Raw genomic sequence first — 20823 nt, 5'->3', positions numbered from 1 at the left:
TGCCCTAGATCCCTAATTGGTCCCCTCAAGGATTGAACTCACAATCCTGGGTTTAGCAGGCCAATGCTCAAACCACTGAGCTATCCCTCCCTCAAAATTTTTTTTATCAGCACTAGCCCTACATTGCAAAGCAAACGTGTTAATTTTTAAACTGCTGCACTATCGATGTCCGCAACAATATACAATGTGCCACACAGGCTCAAATCATCCATTAGGCTCCAATCCTCCAGTACTCTCATAATAACATTAATAATAAACCAACCAGTCATTAGCTTGCTCCATTCTGTGCTGCTGACCCTTAACATGTTCCTACAACTTGTAGGAACACGAATAGGGTGACCCGATCACCCAGGTCAAATATCGGGACACGGGGGGGTGGGGCAAAAAAAAAAAAAAAAAACAACCCTCCTCCACAAGTGCTGGAGGGAGGCCCCAGAGACGCAGTGGGAGCGCAGTGCCGTGAGTGAGAGTCCGGCCTGGCCCCGAGCAGGCAGGACTCAGTCGGGCGATAGGGAGAGTAGGGGGGTGGCCCACGAGGCCAGGCGGCAGTTGTTCTCCCCCCCTGGGGCAGCGGGACTCGGGAGCAGCCGCTGCTGCAGCTCCCACTGCCGCAGGGGGAGGAAGCGGCCAAACTCGGCGGCTGCGGCTCTGGCGCCTGGGCCTGAACCCCCTGAGCCTGGGCCTGCTGTGGCAACCCAGCGCGCATGCTGCGCCCAGCCCCTGGCCAGTCGCATCTGGGCTGCTGCCCAGCTGGTGCAATCCCGCAGGCAGCCCTGGAGTGGGGGCAGCAGGCCCCAGCCCCCCCATCCTGCTCGGGTCCCGCAGGGGAACGAACGGGCCTGGGCTGCCGATGCCTCCGCCCCGGGCTGCCGCGGGATTGCACCAGCTGGGCAGCCAGCCCAGACATGACTGGCCAGGGGCTGGGCGCAGCGTGCGCGCTGCTGGGTCCCCGCAGCAGGCCCCGGCTCAGGGGGTTTGGAGGCGCCAGAGCCACAGCCGCCGAGGTTGGCCATCGGCCGCTTCCTCCCTCCGTGGCAGTGGGAGCTGCAGCAGCGGCTGCTCCCGAATCCTGCTGCCCAGGGGGGGGAGAACAGCTGCCACCTGGCCTTGCGGGCCGCCCCCCTACTCTCCCTACTGCCCGGCTGAGTCCTGCCTGCCAGAGCTAGTGGAGGAAGGAGGAATGGCGTGCCTGGGGAAGGGGCGGGGATTTGGCAAGGGAGCCAATGGGGGAAGGAGGGGGTGGGGGCGGGGGGGGCGTGAGCACTTCTGGGCTCCAGAGCATTTGCTTGTTTGTCCAGTGTCCCGACCTAACATCGGTCAGGACGTGGGACAAACAAGCAAATATCGGGACAGTCCCGATAAAATCGGGACGTCTGGTCACCCTGAACACGAACAAAGTCAATAAGCAAATTGCGGCTGCACATGATCTCACACTGGTGCTCTCTCTTTTGACAGCCCTTGAACCCTTTTCTTTTGTCATAAAAACATAAGAACGGCCATACTGGGTCAGACCAAAGGTCCGTCTAGCCCAGTATCCTGTCTTCCAACAGTGGACAATGCCAGGTGCCCCAGAGGGAATGAACAGAACAGGGAATCATCAAGTGATCCATCCCCTGTCGCCCATTCCCAGCTTCTGCCAAACAGAGGCTAGAGACACCATTCTAATCTTTCTTGTACACAGAGGAAGTGAGTCTATCCATAATATGGTGTGGACCAGTCCATCAATTACATAAATGGTGTGCTGGCACAGCATACGATAGGGGCATAACATGATCTCCAATTTCACAACTGTTTTCTCTTTGGCCTTTGTCAAAATATGCTTCTGCCAACGTAGTAGAGAGAGAGTGGGCCTGGAGCAGCATCCGGCCCGCAGGACCATCCTGCCTGGCCCTTGAGCTCCCGGCCAGGAAGGCTAGCCCCCATCCCCTCCCCTGCTGTCCCCCCTCCCCTGCAGCCTCAGCTTGCCGTGCCGCCAGTGCTTTGAGCAGTGGGGTTGCGAGCTCCTGCCGGGCAGCATGGCTGTGAGAACCGCCGGCCTGCCCCGCTGCTCTACACTGCGCGGTGCCATGGCTGGCTCCGGCCGGGCGGCACGGCTACAAGTCCTGGTGCTCTGAGCGGCATGATAAGGGGGCAGGGACGGCGAGGGGGGTTGGATAAGGGGCTGGAGGTCCCGGGGGGGCAGTCAGGGAACAGGGAGCAGGGGGCGGTTGGATGGGGCACAGATTCTGGGGGGGGCGGTCAGGGGATGGGAACGGGGGGATTGGATAGGCATGGGAGTCCCGGGGGGGCCAGTCAGGGGGCAGGGATGTGGATAGGGGTCAGGGCAGTCAGGGGACAGGGAGCAGGGGTGGTTGGATAAGGGGTGGGATCCCAGGGGGGCGGTTAGGGGCGGGGGTCCCGGGAGGGCGCAGTCAGGGGACAAGGAGCAGGGGGGGTTGAATGGGTTGGGGGTTCTGAGGGTGGCAGTCAGGAGGCAAGAAGTGGGAAGGGGCGGATAGGGGGCGGGGCGGGGCCAGGCTGTATGGGGACACACCTTTCCCTACCCGTCCCTCCATACAGTTTCGCACCCTGATGTGGCCCTCAGGCCAAAAAGTTTGCCCACCCCTGGTCTGGAGACTGACCTCCCCTTTTAGCCAAGAGCTCCTGGCTTCTTTCCTCCAGGAATCAGTGGGGTTGGGTGGGGTGGGGTGGGGTGGGGCAAGGGGGGCACCCGGGAGCCTGGCTTGGCTGACAGGTTCTCTTTCTCAGCACGTGAGGAAGTGGTCAGTCACGCTGGCAGACAGGCTGGGTGCGGTGAGACCAGTGATGCAGCTGTCCTGGGAGAGAAGCCGTGGCAGACAGTGGAGTTCACTCGGCTTAATTCTCTGGATTCGGAGGCGATTCCTGGCCCTGGAGTAGCTTCCTGGGACCCTGGCCCTGCGGTGGGCTGAGATTTCTGGAAGACGGGCTGTCCGTGTGCGGCTGATCTCTATTGCAGGAGTATTTGTGTAAAGAAAAGCAAATCACACTTAGAATCCACACAGACTCTGTGAGGGTGACCAGACAGCAAGTGTGAAAAACTGGGACAGGGGGTGGGGGATGGGGAATAGGAGCCTATTTAAGAAAAAGACCCAAAAATCAGGACTGTCCCTATAAAATTGGGACAGCTGGTGACCCTAGACTCTGTGCGCTCATTTCTCCTCCCCTGGGAAGCCGACCTGCAGGGCCCAGGCCACCTCTCGCTCAGCAGCGGGACCATGCTGGTATCAGCAGGGTAACATAATAATGGGGGCTTTTCCTGGCATCCCCCCACACAGTTCCTGCCCCCTGGGGTAACAAAGGGGCAGCAGCAGCATTGAGTTTCTGCCATTCTCAGCCCGGCGGGTCACCGGCCTGAAGGAGACACCGGGGTGAGTTCACTTGGGAGCCAGGGACTCACTAGACATTGAGTTTGGGGGGATTTCCCCAGCGCTCAGGAGGAACCAGCTAGGGCCAGGCAGCAAAAAGAGCTGGAAAAACTCCCCCACCCCACCCCCTGGCCCACTTCTTTCTCCTTCTCCCCCCTTTCAATTTCTCTCTCCTCTTCTCCTTGCTAGCCCCTTCCCCATCTCCTCTCCTCCTCTGGCTGAGAGAATGCGTCTCTTTCCTGTTCCCACGGGACCCAGGGGGCTCACATCCTGCAGCTCTGGGACTGGCAGACATGGGGGGGGGCTGGAAATCTCTGGGTTCAGCCCCCGTCCCAGCCAGCACTGCAGCCCAGGTTGGTGTTTGCAGACACAGGAAGGGGCTAGAGGAAGGAGCCGGGAGAACAAAGCCCAGAGCCTGGACCCGGGGCAGCTCCTGGCCCAGACCAGACGCTGCTGCTCTCTGGGATCTGTGCTGGGGGGGAGCCCATCATTAACCCCTTCCTGTCTGGCCGGGGGGGGGCTTTCTCCAGCTGGGACCAGCCCCCGGGCTCTGCCCGCACCAGCCCCGAGGCTCTTCCCTGCTACTTGACACTCTGGTCTCCTCCTGAGATGTTGCTCCATTTTTTCTCTCTAATTCTCAAAGGTCAGTTTAAAATCTCCTCCAATTTGGGGTATTTTCCCACCCGTGTTATCTGTAGCAATTTGTCCTTGTTTGGGGGGGAAATTGTGAGTCATCCCCTAAATGGGGAAGGGCGCAGCCTGGGAGAGCCCTGAAATACGGCTGGCTCTGGGGTGGAATGGGGTGGCCATTCTCTGCAAGCAAATAGGCCTGGAAGGGGCACAGGAGGGGAAGGGAGAAGCAAGTGTCACCCAGTAACCAGTCCCAGCAGGTGCCTGCCCCTCTCCCAATGGAAGTACCCCACAGCCACCAGTCCCCTGCCCATCCCCACCCCGCTGCCAGGGAGCCTTCTAGATCCACACCCCCTCTTCTGCCTCTTTAAAGCAGCTTCCCTGAGGGCTCCCTGCTGCCCATGGGCCTGGTGCTGGTGCTGGTGCACCAATTGAGAAGAAGTGGGAATGTTCTTAATGTTTTCTCTGAATACTGTGTGGGTGCCTCAGTTTCCCCTATGCAGTTCTTAAGTCTCTAGGTGGTGGGAATCAGGAGGTGTGATTGTTGCAGAGCTCTAGAGGGCCAGTGTGATGGTGTCTGCACAGAGAATGGCCGACATCCCATCTCCTGGCAACTGATGGCCTGGGCCCCTCCTCTTCTGCAAGGTGCCAACGGAAGGTGTTGGAGAACAAAGAGATCAGGTGGCCTCCTGGTCCGGGACAGAGACAAAGGCAGAGGAGGTGCTGGAGAGTTTCAGTTTGGAGCTGGCTGGGGAAATGGAGGGAGGTCCAGATGGGGCTCTGGCCTCCCTGGCCCCAAGATGGATCTGACTAAGGGGTCCTGTTTCTGTACCTACAAGCTCTGTTTTAGACCGTGTTCCTGTCATCTAATAAACCTTCTGTTTTCCCGGCTGGCTGAGAGTCACATCTGACTGCGGAGTTGCAGGGCAGGGCCCTCTGGCTTCCCCAGGACCCCGCCCGGGCGACTCGCTGTGGGAAGCGCTTGGTGGTGCAGGGGCAGCTGAATGCTATGAGGTGAGACCCAGGAAGGTGGAAGCTGTGGAAGCTTCTTGCCCTGAAGACAGTCTGCTGAGAGGAGGTTCCCCAGAGTCCTGTCTGGCTTTGTACGGAGCAGTTCCAGAGCATCGCCCGGGGACTCCGCAACATTACCATTATTGTTATTTTTTATTATTATTTTCTCTGGAGGCTGGACTTTGAGTAGACCGTGACCATAAATTTGGACCTTGACAAAAAAGAATGGCTTACCCCTAAGAATTGTGTAGGCTTACATTCCTTATGTCCTACTGGCCATTTCCTTTCCCTCCTTTCAATTAAAAGCTTTGGGATTTTGTGTAGAAACTTTATTTCCAGGAGCGGAGGCTGCCTGCATGTACCAAGTACCCACTAGATTAGAAGGTGACAGACAAACACCCTTAAGACGAGGCAGCGTCCCTGTCAAAAAAATTATCTCCCATCTTCACTTGAGTGACAACCTGAACCCTTCCTTATCCGGGCAGAGCCCAAGAAATGAAATCAGCAGCAACAACAAAACCATCTGTACGTAGCAGGAACCAACACAAAATGTGCTTTGAAAGGAGGTGTCTCCTTCCTTCTGGGGTAAAATTTGCCCTTATGGTCATTGATTTTCATTTCCTTTCTCTGAGGGCAGAGATGGGGTTGGTGCACCTCAGGCTGGGATGTCAAGCCCATGTCCCCATCTGTCCGTCACTCTGGGAATCTGTCTTTACTCATGGGCTTCCTCCAGCCTGTCTGGCCAGCTCCTGAGAGCGCTGTGGGGGTGAGTCATTTGGCATAAGTGGCACCTGGGAGAAACACTCCTGCCAGAGGCATTGGTGGTATAGTGGTGAGCATAGCTGCCTTCCAAGCAGTTGACCCGGGTTCAATTCCCGGCCAATGCAGTGACGTGCCCTTTTCTTGGCTGGGAATTGGTTTAATTTCAGTCACGTTCTACCCATTTATCAATGGAATGAGAGAATTAATGTCCCAAATCAAGGATCTTGGAGCAAGTGTGGGAAGAGGAGGAGCAGCGTGGGCAGTGCCATGGGGTAAGAGCCCGGGTGGGCCTAGGGAGAAGAGGCTGAGCAGGGTCAGAGCCTTGGGGTTTAGCCTGTGTGGGGCCATAGGGTAAGACGCCAAATGGGGTTGGGGGGTGGAGGGGCTCAGTGAGTAAATTCCTCAGAAATCTCACCCCTGGGTTTGTAATATCAGGCCCCAGCAAACAAGTCCCTCTGTGTGTGAGGGGGATGGTCCATGTGAGTCTCAATGTGAAGGGAGGGGCTGTGAGGGAGAGGGTCCATGGGGTGTCTCTGTGAGGGGGAGGGGCTGTGAGGGGGAAGGTCCATGGGGCTGTCAGTGTGAGGGGGAGGGACTGTGAGGGGGGAGGGTTATGGGGTGTCAGGGTGAGGGGAGGGACTGTGAGGGGGAGGGATATGGGATGTAAGTATGAGGGGAGGGTCCACAGGGATGTCAGTGGGAAGGGGAGGGGCTGTAAGGAGGAGGGTCCATGGGGGTGTCAGTGTGAGGGGGAGGGGGAGGGCTATGGAGTGTCTCTGTGAGGGGAGGGGCTGTGAGGATATGGTCACCTCCAGGCAGGAGTCCCCTGACATGGGGGTTTACTACCCCCTCCCCCCAGGTGCTTTGGGGGGCCCTAGGGCCCAGCATGGAGCTGCTGTCCCTGCAGGGTCCCTGGGAGTCACAAAGGGGTGATGTGAGATAACTGCCCCGTCTGTCCTGGGGTGGGGTCCTGGAGCCCCCGGAACAGCCCTGTGGGGACTCAGCTCTGTGGGGAATTCATGGTCTGTGGAAAAGCATGTCTAGGACTGGGGATTCCCAGCAGCGTTACAGCGGCAGGAAGGAGAAGAGAGTTAAAGCTTTAGAACAGTCTGGGTGCGCTGGATGTGAAGGAGGGTGCCCAGCTCTCAGTCTGCAGAATGGCCAACCCCGAACGTTCAAAAACCCTGAATCAGGCTCACCAAAAATCACCAGATTGACTTTGAAATCAGGAGATTCTGTAAAAAGAATAGATTTGAGGAATCTACTGTATTTATTTGTCTTCTGCTTGATATGCCTTTAGGGCTCACTGGGGTGACATTTTGAAGCTTTCTCCACAGCCACGTACTGTTTCTTTAAAAGCCAAGGCTGAAATCATCACATGCTCACTGGACTCCAGGAGCTGGGGCTTGACGGAAAACAATCATTCTCATGAGACTCATGGCAAAATCATGAGCTCTGGCAAATGGATTGAGTCTTTATTCCCCCCCAGAGCTCTGCCTTGACAAGTCTGAAGTGGAGAGTAAAGCTGCTGCCTTTGCTGATGGCTGAACACAGGCCCTGAGAGTGGGATATCCAGGCACTGCCAGCGACACCAGGAGAGCTCACCGAGCAGCTGCCTGGCCTCAGGGACGGTCTGAGCCTGCAGGGTCCTCGGGGGGCAATGACGCAGCTGGGTCAGGCTGGGCACCTTGATTCCCAGAGAACGGCCCTGGCTCCCTGCTCAGCAGCAAAGGATAATTTCTCCCCCATTCCCCCAATAAATCAGCCTGGAGCTAAGTGCAGTGCTGGTGGGTTCTCCTTTCACTCCTGCTGGGGAGTGCGGGGTCCCGGGTAGGGTGACCAGATGTCCTGATTTTATAGGGACAGTCCTGATTTTGGGGACTTTTTCTTATGTAGGCTCCTATTACACCCCACCCCCCCCGCCCCCGCCCACACACACACACACACATCCCGATTTTTCACATTTGCTGTCTGGTTGCCCTAGTCCCGGGGGGGCGTTTCTAGAAGAGAATTTGGAACTGAACTGGGGGAACCAGGCACCAGCCGTTCATCACAGAAAGCTCCCGTTCAGACAATGTCTTTATGGACAGTTTTGTTATAATGGGGGTGTCGCCCAGGGGGCTCAGGCCCCCGTATCAGTGGAGCACATGGCTTTGGCTAGAAGGCAGGCGTGAGGAAGCTGGAGCAGTCGGCCATCTTTTGGAAGCCACTGTGTGCCTCAGTTTCCCCTGCATGATGCACTGTGACCCAGTGGGGTGGGAAAGGGCTGTTTGCTCTCGGGGCCGGCTGAGGGACATAGGTGGGGGTGTCGCCGAGCTGTAGGGGGCCTTTGCCCCTATATCAGTGGAGCCTCTGAGAAGACAAAGAAATACAACGGCCTGGACAGCGACCCCAAGCAACCAGCCACCCAGAGGGAGCCGGACCCCCCCATACCAGGAAAGGGTTAACAGCTTCTCACACGCACACACACCAGACGCCCCCCCAGATCTGGCTGGGAGAAGTAGGGCAAAGGTCAGCGCACGGCCCTGCCCTGCCCCCACTCGGGGGACGGGGCAGCCCCCAGCGCGACACAGGCTCCGCCCCCAACGGGCACGGCGACGCCGGCTGCCAGCCCTGCCCCTCCCCCGCTCCAGGCGCGCGCCGCGGCCCAACCGCCCTAACGGCCAAAAACGGCCGCAGCGGCGTCAGAGCGCGCCGGGGGGAAACGTTCGTCACTTCCGGTCCGTCTGAGTACTGCGGTCCGGGGGGAATAGCCCGGTATTAACCCCTCCGTGTCCGGCCGGCGGGAGGGAGGGGGCTTTCTCTAGCTGGGACCCGCCCCCGGGCCGGAGCCCCCCGGTGAGCGAGAGGCGCGGGGGTGGGGCTGTGGTGTGGGGGGAGGGGCGAAGCCGGAGGTGCGGGTGGGGAAGGTTAGTGGAGGGGGTTGAACGGTCTCTGGGCAGGAGGAAATTCCCGGGGGGGGGGAGTTAATTGGATCCGGTCCCTGTCTGTGCCTTTGCCTCCCCCCCCCCCCAATACAGCTTCTCTCCAGTTCTTCCCCTTTTCTCTCCCCGTGTCACACGTGGGTGTAAAACCCGGGGCGCCCCCCCCATTTCCCCTCCCCCCATCAGCCTCCCCGACCTCCCCTGTTCTCCCCATAACCCTCCAATGTCCCTTTACAACCCCCTCCCATGGGGGGGTCTCCACCCACGGTACCTGCAGCCATTTGTCCTGCCCATCCCCCACTGCTGCCCCCTTCCCTCATCCAGGGACCTTCCAGCTCCCCCTCCCCAGCCCCCTTCAAACTAGTCCCCCCCAGGGCTCCCTGCCGCCTGTGTGGATGGTGGCGATGGAGGGAATTATCACTTTGTATTGTGTGTTAGACAGTCATAAAATTCAGTCAAACAGTCCCCCTTTTCCCTCTAGTCATTTAACAGCAATATTAAATTCTCTTAGATCTTGCAAAAAGAACAGGAGTACTTGTGGCACCTTAGAGACTAACAAATTTATTAGAGCATAAGCTTTCGTGGACTACAGCCCACTTCTTCGGATCCAAAGAAGTGGGCTGTAGTCCATGAAAGCTTATGCTCTAATAAATTTGAAGAAGTGGGCTGTAGTCCACGAAAGCTTATGCTCTAATAAATTTGTTAGTCTCTAAGGAGCCACAAGTACTCCTGTTCTTTTTGCGGATACAGACTAACACGGCTGCTACTCTGAAACCTATCTTAGATCTTGGTGTTTTTCTCTTCTACACCTCTACCTCGATATAACGCTGTCCTCAGGAGCCAAAACATTGTACCGTGTCCTAGGTGAAACCGCGTTATATCGAACTTGCTTTGATCCGCCGGAGTGCGCAGCCCCGCCCCTCCGGAGCACTGATTTACTGCGTTATATCCGAATTCGTGTTGTATCTGGGTAGAGGTGTATTATCAAACATGTTGTTTGTCACCCATTTTCTTCCCCCATATTCAAAGTTTGATCTCAAATACGCTAACATTTTGCCCTCTATTACTGATGGAATATGCCCTGGGAATTTTTTCTGTCTCTCTAATTATGAAATACTAACAACGTCTCAGATTTAGCCCTTTTCTCGGATTCTTGAACATGGACATGAAATCTTTGTAAATGTTGCCCATTTTCTCTCTATTCCTTTATCAAATAATGATGGGAAATAACCTCAATCTCCACAGCTGATACAAAATCCCTCTGATTTTCCTCTTTCCTCTCTTATTTACAAAAGTGGATCCAAAATTCCTTAGATTTTCACCCTATTCTCTTTCATTGCTGAACATTGATCTCAAATCTCAGGTTTTCTCTCTTTCTATGTCATTATCAAATGTCTATTAAAAATACTCTCAGATTTGGGGCTGTTCCCCATGTTCCTAAATCCCAGCAACTTCTCCTTTTTTGGAGGGAACCTGTTGCCCTAAATGGTTCTCCATCCTGGAGGTTGCAGGGGGTAAATTGCCCAGTGATCATCTTTCCCCCTCTCCTTTGAGAATCATTTGTTTCCACCTTTATCTCTGTTAAAAGCTTTCCCGAGGAAAGAGACCAGCCACATATTTAATAGACTTCAAAGCTAGAGGCCTCCCCCTCATTGGCCCGTAACAGGAGGGTTGGGTGGCCGCTTTTCTTTTCTCCAGCCGGCACAGGATGAGGAGGTCGCTCTGAGTGTAGTGTTAGTCCAGAAGTATCCCAAACCCCATGACAAAGGGTCACCATGAGGGGTTGCTTCCCACAGTGCTAAGATGCAGCCACCTCTGGGGTGGATCCAGGGTGGCCATTATTTTATGCTTTTCTCCCCCTCTTCCAAACTGCAGGAACTTTGGGTTCTGGGGAGTAAACTGTTGCCCTGAGTGCTGGTCTTAGATCTGTGGAGTAAGGGAGGTGAGAAGGGGGTTAGCACTCGCATCCAGTGATCTGTTGAAGAGGATTCTGGCCTCATCCTTTCTGAACTGTGTTTCTGGTGTCATTGAGACCAGTGTTAATCCGGAGTCACTGCAAGGAAAGACAAGGAGTGACTCCAGATGAACAGTTGGGCAAATGAGATCAGCACCCGTCCCTATGGGGAAGTGGTTTCATTAGTTGCTCCCCCCAGAGAGCTCTGGTTGTTGCTATGGGAAGGAAGGCTGCTCAGACTCTCTGTCCCTCTGCTCGGATACGGGGGTTCAGTTTCCTGGGTCAGACGCTGGAGCCTCCATTGTGATCTCCAGGCTTAGCAGCTGCTGCTTCCTCAGGAGGAGGGGGAGAGAACCTGTACTGGGAAGTGACCTGAATTAAAACTACCTCTGTGCCCGGCCAAGATGAGGACTTTCTCCAGCTGGTACTAGCCCCCTAGGGCAGTCCTGGGCCCTATTAATACTAAATTCTGAGCCAGAGACTCCAGGTAATTGAGAGAGACCTCAGGGAAAGTGCTGGCTCTTGTCAGTGCTTGGCTGTGTGTGTGCTCTCTGCGTGCTGCACCAGCTCTGGCCAGGTAGCCGGCACCACAAGCCCGGATCGAACTGCCCCTAAGGACCACAGACTTGGGTTGAGTGGCAAAGGCACTTGGCCAGGCTTATTGTTAATGATGCACAGTCCTAATGCCTGGCAGACTGTTCTGGGACACTAGCACATGGACGCCCGTTACAATGGACTTGGCTCAGTGAGTGGTGGGACTTTCCACCCCCTCTGTGACCCCTCTCTTCTACACGGATACAAACAAGTTCTGTATTACCCCTCTGACGTGGTTAGTTACCACCCTTCACCTTGTGCTTGGTGGTTCGATCCAAACATCTCTATCCATCACCCTGTCCTGCCCTGATCTTTAGAAGGGGTCAGTGTGTCCCTGTATCATCTCTGGGGAGTGTGTTTATACCATAACTTTGTATCGGGGTGCTCTGGTACTACCCCTCTGCTAGGTTTTTACGTGACTTCTTAGTGCCTGGGACTGCTTGTGTTTGTGCAACGCCAGCCCTGTTCTTGTCAAGTTCAAGTACCAGACAGTGAATTTGCAAGCAGGCATGTGTTTTGTAATCAGGCCAGACTTTTGCTCATAGCCTGACTCTTGCAAACTTTGCTTTGTATCAGCAGGGCTTGATTTTAGTTTGGGCCTTAAGCCTTACACCAGGCCTCCTGTCTCAGACTTTCTCTTTCTACTACAGTGGGGACTAGCGTGAAAGTGACTCTGCACAAATAGCCCCTCCTCATTTCTCCTCCCATTAGCAATTGCAGGAGCAAGTCCAGCCATGGGAGAGCAAAGAACCCGGGAATGGGACTTTTCCAGCCCGAGGGGCAGGGAGGGGGGACAGGGGAAAGAGACTGAAAGGGGCAGTGGGAGAAGGTAGCCACCCCTGGGTGGAATCACTTTCCTGTAAACAAAATGAGGAACAGAGAGACGAAAAGCCAGTTCCGGACTCCATATTCCCCTGCTGGGCTGTGGCTGCCCTGGTGTCCGTGTCAGAGGGAATCCTCCAAAGTTACTCCTTTGGTTCTGCTCTTTTCTAATAAAGACTTTGTTACTGGACAGGTTTAAAAATGTCTCTGTGAGCTTAGACTGGCAGGTGGGGCCAGGTCTACACTATAATAAAGAGATCAAGCAATTTCCCAGCATGGCAGAATCTATCATGTTTGTCCGAAGGGAAAGGGCCTGGGGGAATCATGATGTGAAATGAACTAAAGCCTGTTCTGAAACCTCCACAATTGCCCTTCTCGCCTTGCCAGGCTGCAGAATGACGTCCATGTCTCGCTCCAGCTCATCCTGTCCTCCCATGGGACAGGGAAGAAAAATGGCTTCAGTGGAGTCAGTTCAGGTAGGGATTAACCGGGGTGGCTGGTGGGTTCCTGCAGGAGGAAGAGGGATCCGAAGAAGTGGGCTGTAGCCCACGAAAGCTTATGCTCAGATAAATTTGTCAGTCTCTAAAGTGCCACAAGTACTCCTGTTCTTTTTGCGGACACAGACTAACACGGTTGCTACTCTGAAACCAGCAAATACACAGGAGGTGGGAAGGTTTGTGCAGTCTGGTTTGGAGGTTGGAGCGGGGCAGGAAACTCACAGGCTGGAGAAAGGGAGGAGGCCAGGTTGTGGCAAACCTGCCAGGACTAGTTTAATAAGTGGCCTAGATTCTAGGAACAGACCCATGGCGTTTGGTGGTGGAAATGCCCTAATCTGTGGAATACGAAACAACCCACCTAGATGGGGCTAGGAAAACTGACCAGACTCCCAGTGTTGGAGCCTGACCCGACTAACCAGCGACTGCTGTGAGATGTGAAGGGGGCACTCACCAATCAGACTTAGGATAAGTGCCCCTCCCTCATATCCAGCTCCTTACAATGAGGAGGGTGTTGGGCTTCCTACGAGGGAGCTCGCCCTGGACCCTGCTAGGGGCTCCATCTCCTGTATCAGTCTGTGGCTAGTATGTGTGATGGATCTGCTGGGAGAGACAAGGGGCTCTCTTTGTCCCCTCACCCTGGTGGTTCCTGGATGCTCTGAGCAGGGTGGGGGTGGAGCTTTGTTGACTGTGAGCCATCCAGAGTTCCCATTTGATTGGATCCTTTCCCCCATGAATAGTGGGGCTGTGACTGGGGCAGCAGGTACTGAGTGTTGGGCTCTTGCTCTTTCAGGGGCCGGTGACCTTCGAGGAGGTGGCTGTGTATTTCACCAGGGAAGAGGGGGCTCTGCTGGACCCCACTCAGAGAGCCCTCTACAGAGCCGTCATGCAGGAGAACTATGAGAATGTGACCTCGCTGGGTAAGGATTCCTGTCCCCATAGTTATTACAAGGGGAAATGAGCAGTTAATGTTCGTCACCCCCACAATGCAATCTCAACTCTGCCCTGTTTCAGCATCACCCCAACATGCCAGTGACACACACACACTAGTACTCTGCCCTCCCCTGCTACACAACACTGTAGGAACAGAACACAGGAGAACTACAGCACAAAGTCTAACAACTTCTCTTTGCTGAGGCAAAATTGGGGTTCAGGTCTGGCTTCCTACCTGTGGCCTTCACTCAAACACTGATCCTACTCCACACAAAACAGCTCTGAATTGCAAAATGATCCCACTCCCTTACTCCCCTGCCAGCTTTTGTCGACAAGAGAATGAATGCGTACACACTGCAATGTGACTTTTGGCGGCAAAAATGCCCTGTTTTGGCAACAAAATACAACCACCCCAATGAGAGACATATGTCTTTTTCCTCTACATTTTTGTCAACAAAGTGGCAGTGAATTTATCGCTTTAATTGGCCTCCAGGAGGTGTCCCACACTGCCCATCCTGACCGCTCTGCTCAGCATTTTGAACTCCACTGCCCTGCAGCCAAGTAAACGACCATCCGCCCCTCCCTCTTAGAAGCCCTGGGAATTTTTGAGATCCCATTTCCTGCTGGTTCGGCATGGAGAGGACTCATCGCATCTTCCCAGGTGACCAGGGCAGGTTATTGCAGCAAACGCTGTCCCGCTTGGACTCCTGTGGAGCTGCTAGTTCTGCTCAGTATATGGGGAAAGGAGGCTGTGCAGTCCCAGATGTGCTTGAGACATGGGAATTGGGATACCTACGGGCACATTTCTTGAGGCTTGTGCGAAAAGGGCTGTGATCGGGACATGCTGCAGTGCAGAGCAAAGATAAAGGAGCAGCGGCAGGCCTACCATAAGGTGAGGGAGGCAAACCGTCGCTCAGGTGCTGCACCTAAGTCCTACTGGTTCTATAAGGAGCTGGGCGCTATCCTCAGTGGTGACCCCACCTCCACCACCAAGAGCCCCATGGATACTTTGGCGGGCCTGGAGGCAGTGGAAAGAGGATCTAACCCAGAGGATGAAGTAATCGATGAAGAGGTGGAGTTAGATGAGGATGTGGAGCTCCCGGCAGGGTCGCCCGGTGGGGCAAGCAGCCAGGAACTGTTTTCCATTCCAGAGGTGTCTAGCCAGTCTCAGCAGTTGCTCTTGGGGAGCAAGAAGCAGGAGATAAGATCCCTGGTAAGTGGCTGTGGCCTGTGTAGTGCGGAGGTGGGTTCTGGTTATAGAAACGTGGGAGGCTGGCTGTTTTTCTGTGAGCTGGACGTTTTCCTGTGTAGCTAATTGGTACGGCAGAACAGGGTGTTGCTGCATGCCGAGATCTCACGGGAGTCCTCCAGAGAGATCTCCTGGAGGTATTCAGTAATCCTCTGCCAAAGGTTCCTTGACAGAGCAGCTTTGTTCCTTCCCCCATTGTAGGAAACTTTCCCGCGCCATTCAGCAGTCACTTGTGCAGGGACTAAAGCAGCACACAGGTGAGCAGGGCGGAAGCCACAAGCATGGAGCAGATGTACCCTCGTGTGACCTGTGGTGCCTGGGGCAGCCCTCCCTGGAAATACCAAGTTCAGGGCAGGCTGCAAAAGGGAGCACAGATACTCCCAAGACTGGTGCGTAACACTGAAGTTAAACTCCCCAGCCAGTCACAAACTGTGCTTCTGATTCCCCACACTGGTTATCAAGAAGCAAAAAAGAAATCACATAGCCCCCTTTATTGCATTCCAGTTCTCAGGCTCCCAATCAGCACCTAGGCTTGGTACAGTGAGAAGTTATTTTAAAAACTCTGCTCACATATACAAAATATTCTTCTGACCCCAAAGGGTCAGCCACATTACCAAGTCAGTGTAGGTTTGGATCTTACCCAAAATACCACACTCCCAGCCAATCCTTTAGTATCTAAAACTAAAGGTTTAATATAAAGAAACAGAGCAAGAAGAGAAATATTGGTAAAACAGTCACATACACACAAAGATTTCAAAGTCCATATATCAGGTTCTTAGCAGTATTGGTGTGTTGCTGGCTTGAAAGTTCCTCTGGAACACATCCACCGCTTGGATGGGTCATTCAGTCCTTTGTTTAGAGCTTCAGTTTGTAGCAAAGTTCCTCCAGAGATAAGAAGCAGGATTTAAGACAAAATGGAGAAGATGCAGCTGCCTTTTTTAGACTTGCCATGTGGTTTTTACGTCCTTTGTTTCAAACACAAGCTGCCCAGCACATGGCTTGGAAGCCTTTTCCGTCCATAGGTATGTCCCTGCATGCCTTGCTGAGTCATAAGGTGTATCCCTTGCCTTCTCTCAATGGGTCAGTTGTACAGCTGATGGTCCTTAATGGGCCATCAAGCAGGCTAGGCAGTGCTGATGCCAAACTGTCTGGGGGTGTCACCCAGAAGCATAGCACGAGTTTTGAAATACAGACATACGTACGTATCTAAACTCATAATACAAAGGTGATACAAACACATAAATGAGATTATCATATCTGGCAAATTATAACATTTGTGCAGAAATCTTCCATGGCATATCTGGCACAACTCATTGCAATTTTACACTATTGGTATTCATAATATCTTCAAGTGTCCCCCAGATTCTATATAGCGTCGCACCTCATTTCTCTGCTTACCCCTAGCAGTGAGATAGCTGCTAGAATGACACCCGCCTGTGGAAAACACTCACCATGCTTTGGGTGTTCACAGAGATGTGTGCTTGCCAAGGGTCAGTGAGAAAGTGATCGTTATGTTGCAAAAGGTGTATTTAACTGAAAGGTGTCAATGCTGTGCGTGAATTTAACCATCTGTGCATTGTCCCTTGTGCTTCGGCAGATGTGGCCTTCAGGAACACCCGCCACACACCAGCCGAGTGTCTCCACCAAATAAGAAAGTGCCCAAGATGGAGCAAAGAAGACATGTTTCAGGAGGTACTGCACTGCTCCAATGCAGAGAAAAGGGAATGCAAGGAGTGCTGGGAAGCTGAAAGGCAAGACGGAAAAGAAAATCAGGAGTTTAAGGATGCTACTGAACGGATGATTAAAGTAATGGAGGCGCAAATACAGAGGCTGAGGTCCTTAATAATGCTGCAGAGTCAGCAGATCTGTGCCCGCCCTCCCCTGCAGCACATTCAGAACCCTTTTCCATGCACATACACACACACCCAACTCCGCCCACACAGTTCTTTCCACTTTCCAGGACTTCTCTGTTTCCCCTGCACTCCACCCTCTCCGACAACTTTCACAGTGATAGCTGGGGATACACACACGTTCGAAAGTCTGCCCTTCCCTGATTCCTCCTTTCCCACCAAGCATCTTTGTGTGTCTGTGTGTGCTGTTTCTTGTGCAATAAAAGTAAAGTTTTTGAATGGTAACTCATCTTTATTTGTTTTCTACACATTGAGACATCAGGCACTACCAATACTTACTTATTCATGTGCTTGCTGGAATGTAAGGCCCCAAATGTCACCATTGCTTCTCAGGAAAATGACATGTAAAGTAACATTGAAGCATCTCTGACAGAAACATACATTACTGGTTCTCATTTTCAAAGTGGTCTTCCTCAGCACTCCACCCCTGAGCAAAACTTTCACCCTTAGCTTCACAAAGATTATGCAACTTACAACATGCATCTATGACCATGGGAATAGTATCCTCATTAAGGTCTGACTTGCCATAAAGGCATCGCCAGCGTGCCTTTAATCTGCCAAAGGCACATTCAACTGTCATCCAGCACCTACTCAACCTGTTGTTGAACCGCTCCTTACTGCTGTTCAAGTTTCCTGTGTAAAGTTTTATGAGCCACAGCTGTAAGAGGTACGCCGGGTCTCCCAGGATCACTATAGGCATTTTACCTTTTCCCACTGTAATCTTTTGATTTGGAAAGAAAGTCCCTGCTTGTAGCTTTCTATACAGGCCCGTGTTCCTGAAAATGTGTGTATCATGCACCTTCCTGGACCACCCCACGTGGATGTCAGTGAAATGCTCACGGTGATCCACAGATGCCTGCAACACCATGGAGCAGTACCCCGTCCTATAGATGTACTCTGTCGCAAGGTGGTCTGGTGCCAAAACTGGAATATATGTGCCATCTATCGCCTCTCCACAGTTAGTGGATGGCTTTACAGAAATGGGTTTCCCTATTTCATGAACATTTCCCAGAGTCACGGACCCGGTCCTTCGCAGCAAGATGCAATTAATTGCCCTGCACACTTGCATCAATGAAGCCCCAACGGCCTGACTCCAAACTGATTTGTGACCGACCGGTAGCAGTCTGGTGTCGCCAGCTTCCACACAGCAATTGCCACACACTTCTCTACTAATACAGCAGCTCTCATTCTGATGTCCTTGTGCCGCAGGTCTGGGGCGAGCTCTGCACACACTTCCAGGAAGATGGCTTTCCGCATTCAAAAGTTCTCTAGCCACTGTTCTTCATTCCACACCCGCATGACGATACAATCCTACTATTCGGTGCTTGTTTCCTGAGCCCAAAAGCGATGGTCTACCCTATGCAGCTGTTCTGTGAATGCCAAAAGCAATCTAAAGTTGCTCCTATCCATATCATGCAGCATGTCAGGTGCCTGAGAGTCTTCTTCAGTTAGGAACTTCATGATTAACTGAACTGCCAGTCATGATGACAGTTAACAGAGCATAGGAGAGCAGTGTGGGATCCATCCCTTCTCACAAAGATGTGCACAGCAAAGAAGGACCGTTGAAAAATGCTGTGAAAGCAAGCTGGAAGCCCATGGAGTGCTGGCACAGAAAGCAATGCATTGAGCCCGGTCCCAAGAGACGCCGCGATCCACTCCACCTTCCCACAACACCTAGTGACAGAAGATGACGAGGAGATGAACTGTGGGATAAGTACCCACAGTGCATTGCTCACACTGTTGATGATAGTGCCCCAACTGTGGACGCGCTCTGCCGACAGAGGGAGCTAGTGCGAACATGACATTCCAACTTTTATTATGCTGATTTTTGAGTGTCAGCATCGCTTTTGTTGACATAACTTGGTAGCATAGACAAGTCCAAACTAACTGGGGCAATCAGCTGGCTTGCGGCGTTCAGGAGACAGGGGAGGGACGGGGAGCCTGTGCGCCGAGTCCTCACTCCTCCCCCCTCCCTCCTGCTCCCTAAACGCCGCAAGCCAGCTGATTGCCACGGGCAGGAGGCAGGGAAGGAGGAGGAAGGCACTGATCCGTGGGGTCTGCCGGCGGGCGGGAGGCGCTGTGGGGAGGGGGGGGCCTAGGGAGGCTGCTAGCTGTGGAGAAAGCAGGCAGCCAAATGACGTTAGAAGGGAGCATTGCACAACTTTAAATGAGCATGTTCCCTAATTGATCAGCAACGTAACAACGAAACAACGTTAGCCAGGACAACTTAAAGTGAGGAGTTACTGTAATTCAGTCCTTTGTGCTAGAAACGCTTTCAATTCTCAGCTGAGTCATGGTGACAGGCTGTCTGTTGTGGACATGAGCTCCTAGCCATCCCTGTGATGGAATGTAAATGTCTTGTTCACACCATTTAACCAGGCAATAGCCGTGCTGTCTCTGAGGAAGTGGTCTGTGGGTATTCCCCAGAACTGTAACATTTTCAGTAACATCATACAGTAAAGTCTCATAACTTCAAATAGTTAATGTTCAGCAGGTTTTTGAGTTTTCCAATGATACCTTACAAGGCATACTTCGGACAAAATATATCATTTTGTAAAAGAGTGAATACAGGGGTACAGACTGTCACAGTGTCTGTGTGGGTTCCTAGCAGATATGTTGGTAGTTCAGTCCCTCATAAGCAAAGTGTTCTGCACCTTTGAGGACCTGGGGAGCTGGCCCTGGGATTTCACTGGTTTACTAAGGACTGGGGTTAAGCTAAGAGAATGTTTTTTATGACAAAGTCTTATGAAGTCACCTGATCTCCTTTATTTTCTTTCATCTGAGCAGGCTTTCCAGTTTCCAAACCTGATGTAATCTCCCAGCTGGAACAAGGGGTAGAGCCGTGGGTCCCAGACCTCCAGGGTTCAGGGGAAAGAGAGATCCTGAGAGGTCCCTGCACAGGTGAGGAAACATGAAACCTACTCGGAGTCTGAAAATGCCTGAAGGAAACATCCAGGATACCCTACAAAGACCTTGTGAACTCTCTGATTTTAGGATTGCCCCAGCAAATGTATCCTCCGGGCAGATATAGCTCATGGCTTCCTACAGATCCTAACTGACACCTGTGCGTGGCTACTTCCCTTCCCACTGAAAATTTAGATGGGATGTGAAGGCAGAATTGATCCTGTCCTCTCTCCCCTTTAGGGGAAGAGTTTGGGGTAATTCAGTTCCTGGTTTTTATTTGACATCTCTCCAGCACTTATTCTGGTTTGGTCTTTCCCTTTCCATCCGTGTTTGAGGGGTTTTTTTTTCTATCACAGCAGGTGATGCGATGGTGAGTGAGAATGAGGAGCAGAATTCTCCGCAGAAAGATGCTGAGCAAGTGGAACCACACAGAGCATTAACGCAAACATCCGAAGGGAATGTCTCCAGGAGTCATGAGCAGGGAACAGCCTGTGAGATTCAGCAGACACCAGAGAGAGAGCAGGGAAACCAGCCAGGGGAGAAATTGGATAAATTCATTTGCTCTCGGGGAACTCACAAGGACCTCAAAGAAACCACAGCCCAGCAGAAAATCCTCAGGGATCAGAGAAAAAATACATCCACTGAGTGTGGGAAAAGCTTTAGGGACCACTCAGTCCTTCTTGCACATCAGAGAATACACAGAGGAGACAGACCCTATGTATGCTGTGAGTGCGGGAAAACCTTCATTCGGCTCGCTCACCTTCTTACACATCAGAGAATCCACACAGGTGAGAAACGCTATGCATGCTGTGAGTGCGGGAAAAGCTTCACTGATCTCTCATCCCTTATCTCTCATCAGAGAGTCCACACGGGAGAGAAACCCTATGAATGCTGGGAGTGTGGGAAAAGCTTCTCTCAGAGCTCAACCCTCATTACACATCACAGAATTCACACAGGACAAAGACCCTACGAATGCTGTGAGTGCGGAAAAACCTTCACTCAGAGCTCACACCTTACTATACATCAGAAAATCCACACAGGAGAGAAACCCTATGTATGCTGTGAGTGTAGGAAAAGCTTCACTCTGAGGTCGCACCTCATTCGGCATCAGAGAATCCACACGGGAGAGAAACCCTTTGAATGCTGTGAGTGTGGGAAAAACTTCACTCTGAGCTCAGACCTTACTACGCATCAGAGAATCCATACGGGAGAGAGACCTTATGCATGCTGTGAGTGCGGGAAAAGCTTCA

At 52.9% G+C, this 20823-nt stretch overlaps 2 protein-coding genes and 1 non-coding gene across 10 annotated transcripts in view; 2 read left to right on the top strand and 1 right to left on the bottom strand.

The window, feature by feature from the left end:
* The window catches only part of LOC101935438 (zinc finger protein 436-like), a 321486-nt gene that overhangs the window by 64856 nt on the left and 235807 nt on the right, over window positions 1-20823 (bottom strand). The gene's annotated exons all lie outside the window — the stretch shown is intronic.
* Window positions 5843-5914, top strand: TRNAG-UCC (transfer RNA glycine (anticodon UCC)). The gene has a single exon. It is a non-coding gene; the product is annotated as a tRNA-Gly (tRNA).
* Window positions 8418-20823, top strand: part of LOC101940007 (zinc finger protein 436-like) — a 118583-nt gene continuing 106177 nt past the window's right edge. The window contains exons 1-3 of one of the 2 annotated variants that reach the window (XM_065569809.1): window positions 8418-8627; window positions 12471-12559; window positions 13371-13497. In XM_065569809.1, coding sequence (XP_065425881.1) covers window positions 12479-12559; window positions 13371-13497 — 208 coding nt within the window. In that variant the 5' untranslated portion in view covers window positions 8418-8627; window positions 12471-12478. The remainder of the gene's footprint in view (window positions 8628-12470; window positions 12560-13370; window positions 13498-20823) is intronic. The other variant, XM_065569810.1, reaches the window with a different exon arrangement.

This window comes from Chrysemys picta, chromosome 16 (assembly GCF_011386835.1).
Source record: "Chrysemys picta bellii isolate R12L10 chromosome 16, ASM1138683v2, whole genome shotgun sequence".
In the NCBI taxonomy this organism is placed as follows: Eukaryota; Metazoa; Chordata; order Testudines; family Emydidae; genus Chrysemys; species Chrysemys picta.
The sequence above is the reverse complement of the archived record's forward strand: the minus strand, read 5'-3'. Positions and strand labels throughout refer to the sequence as shown.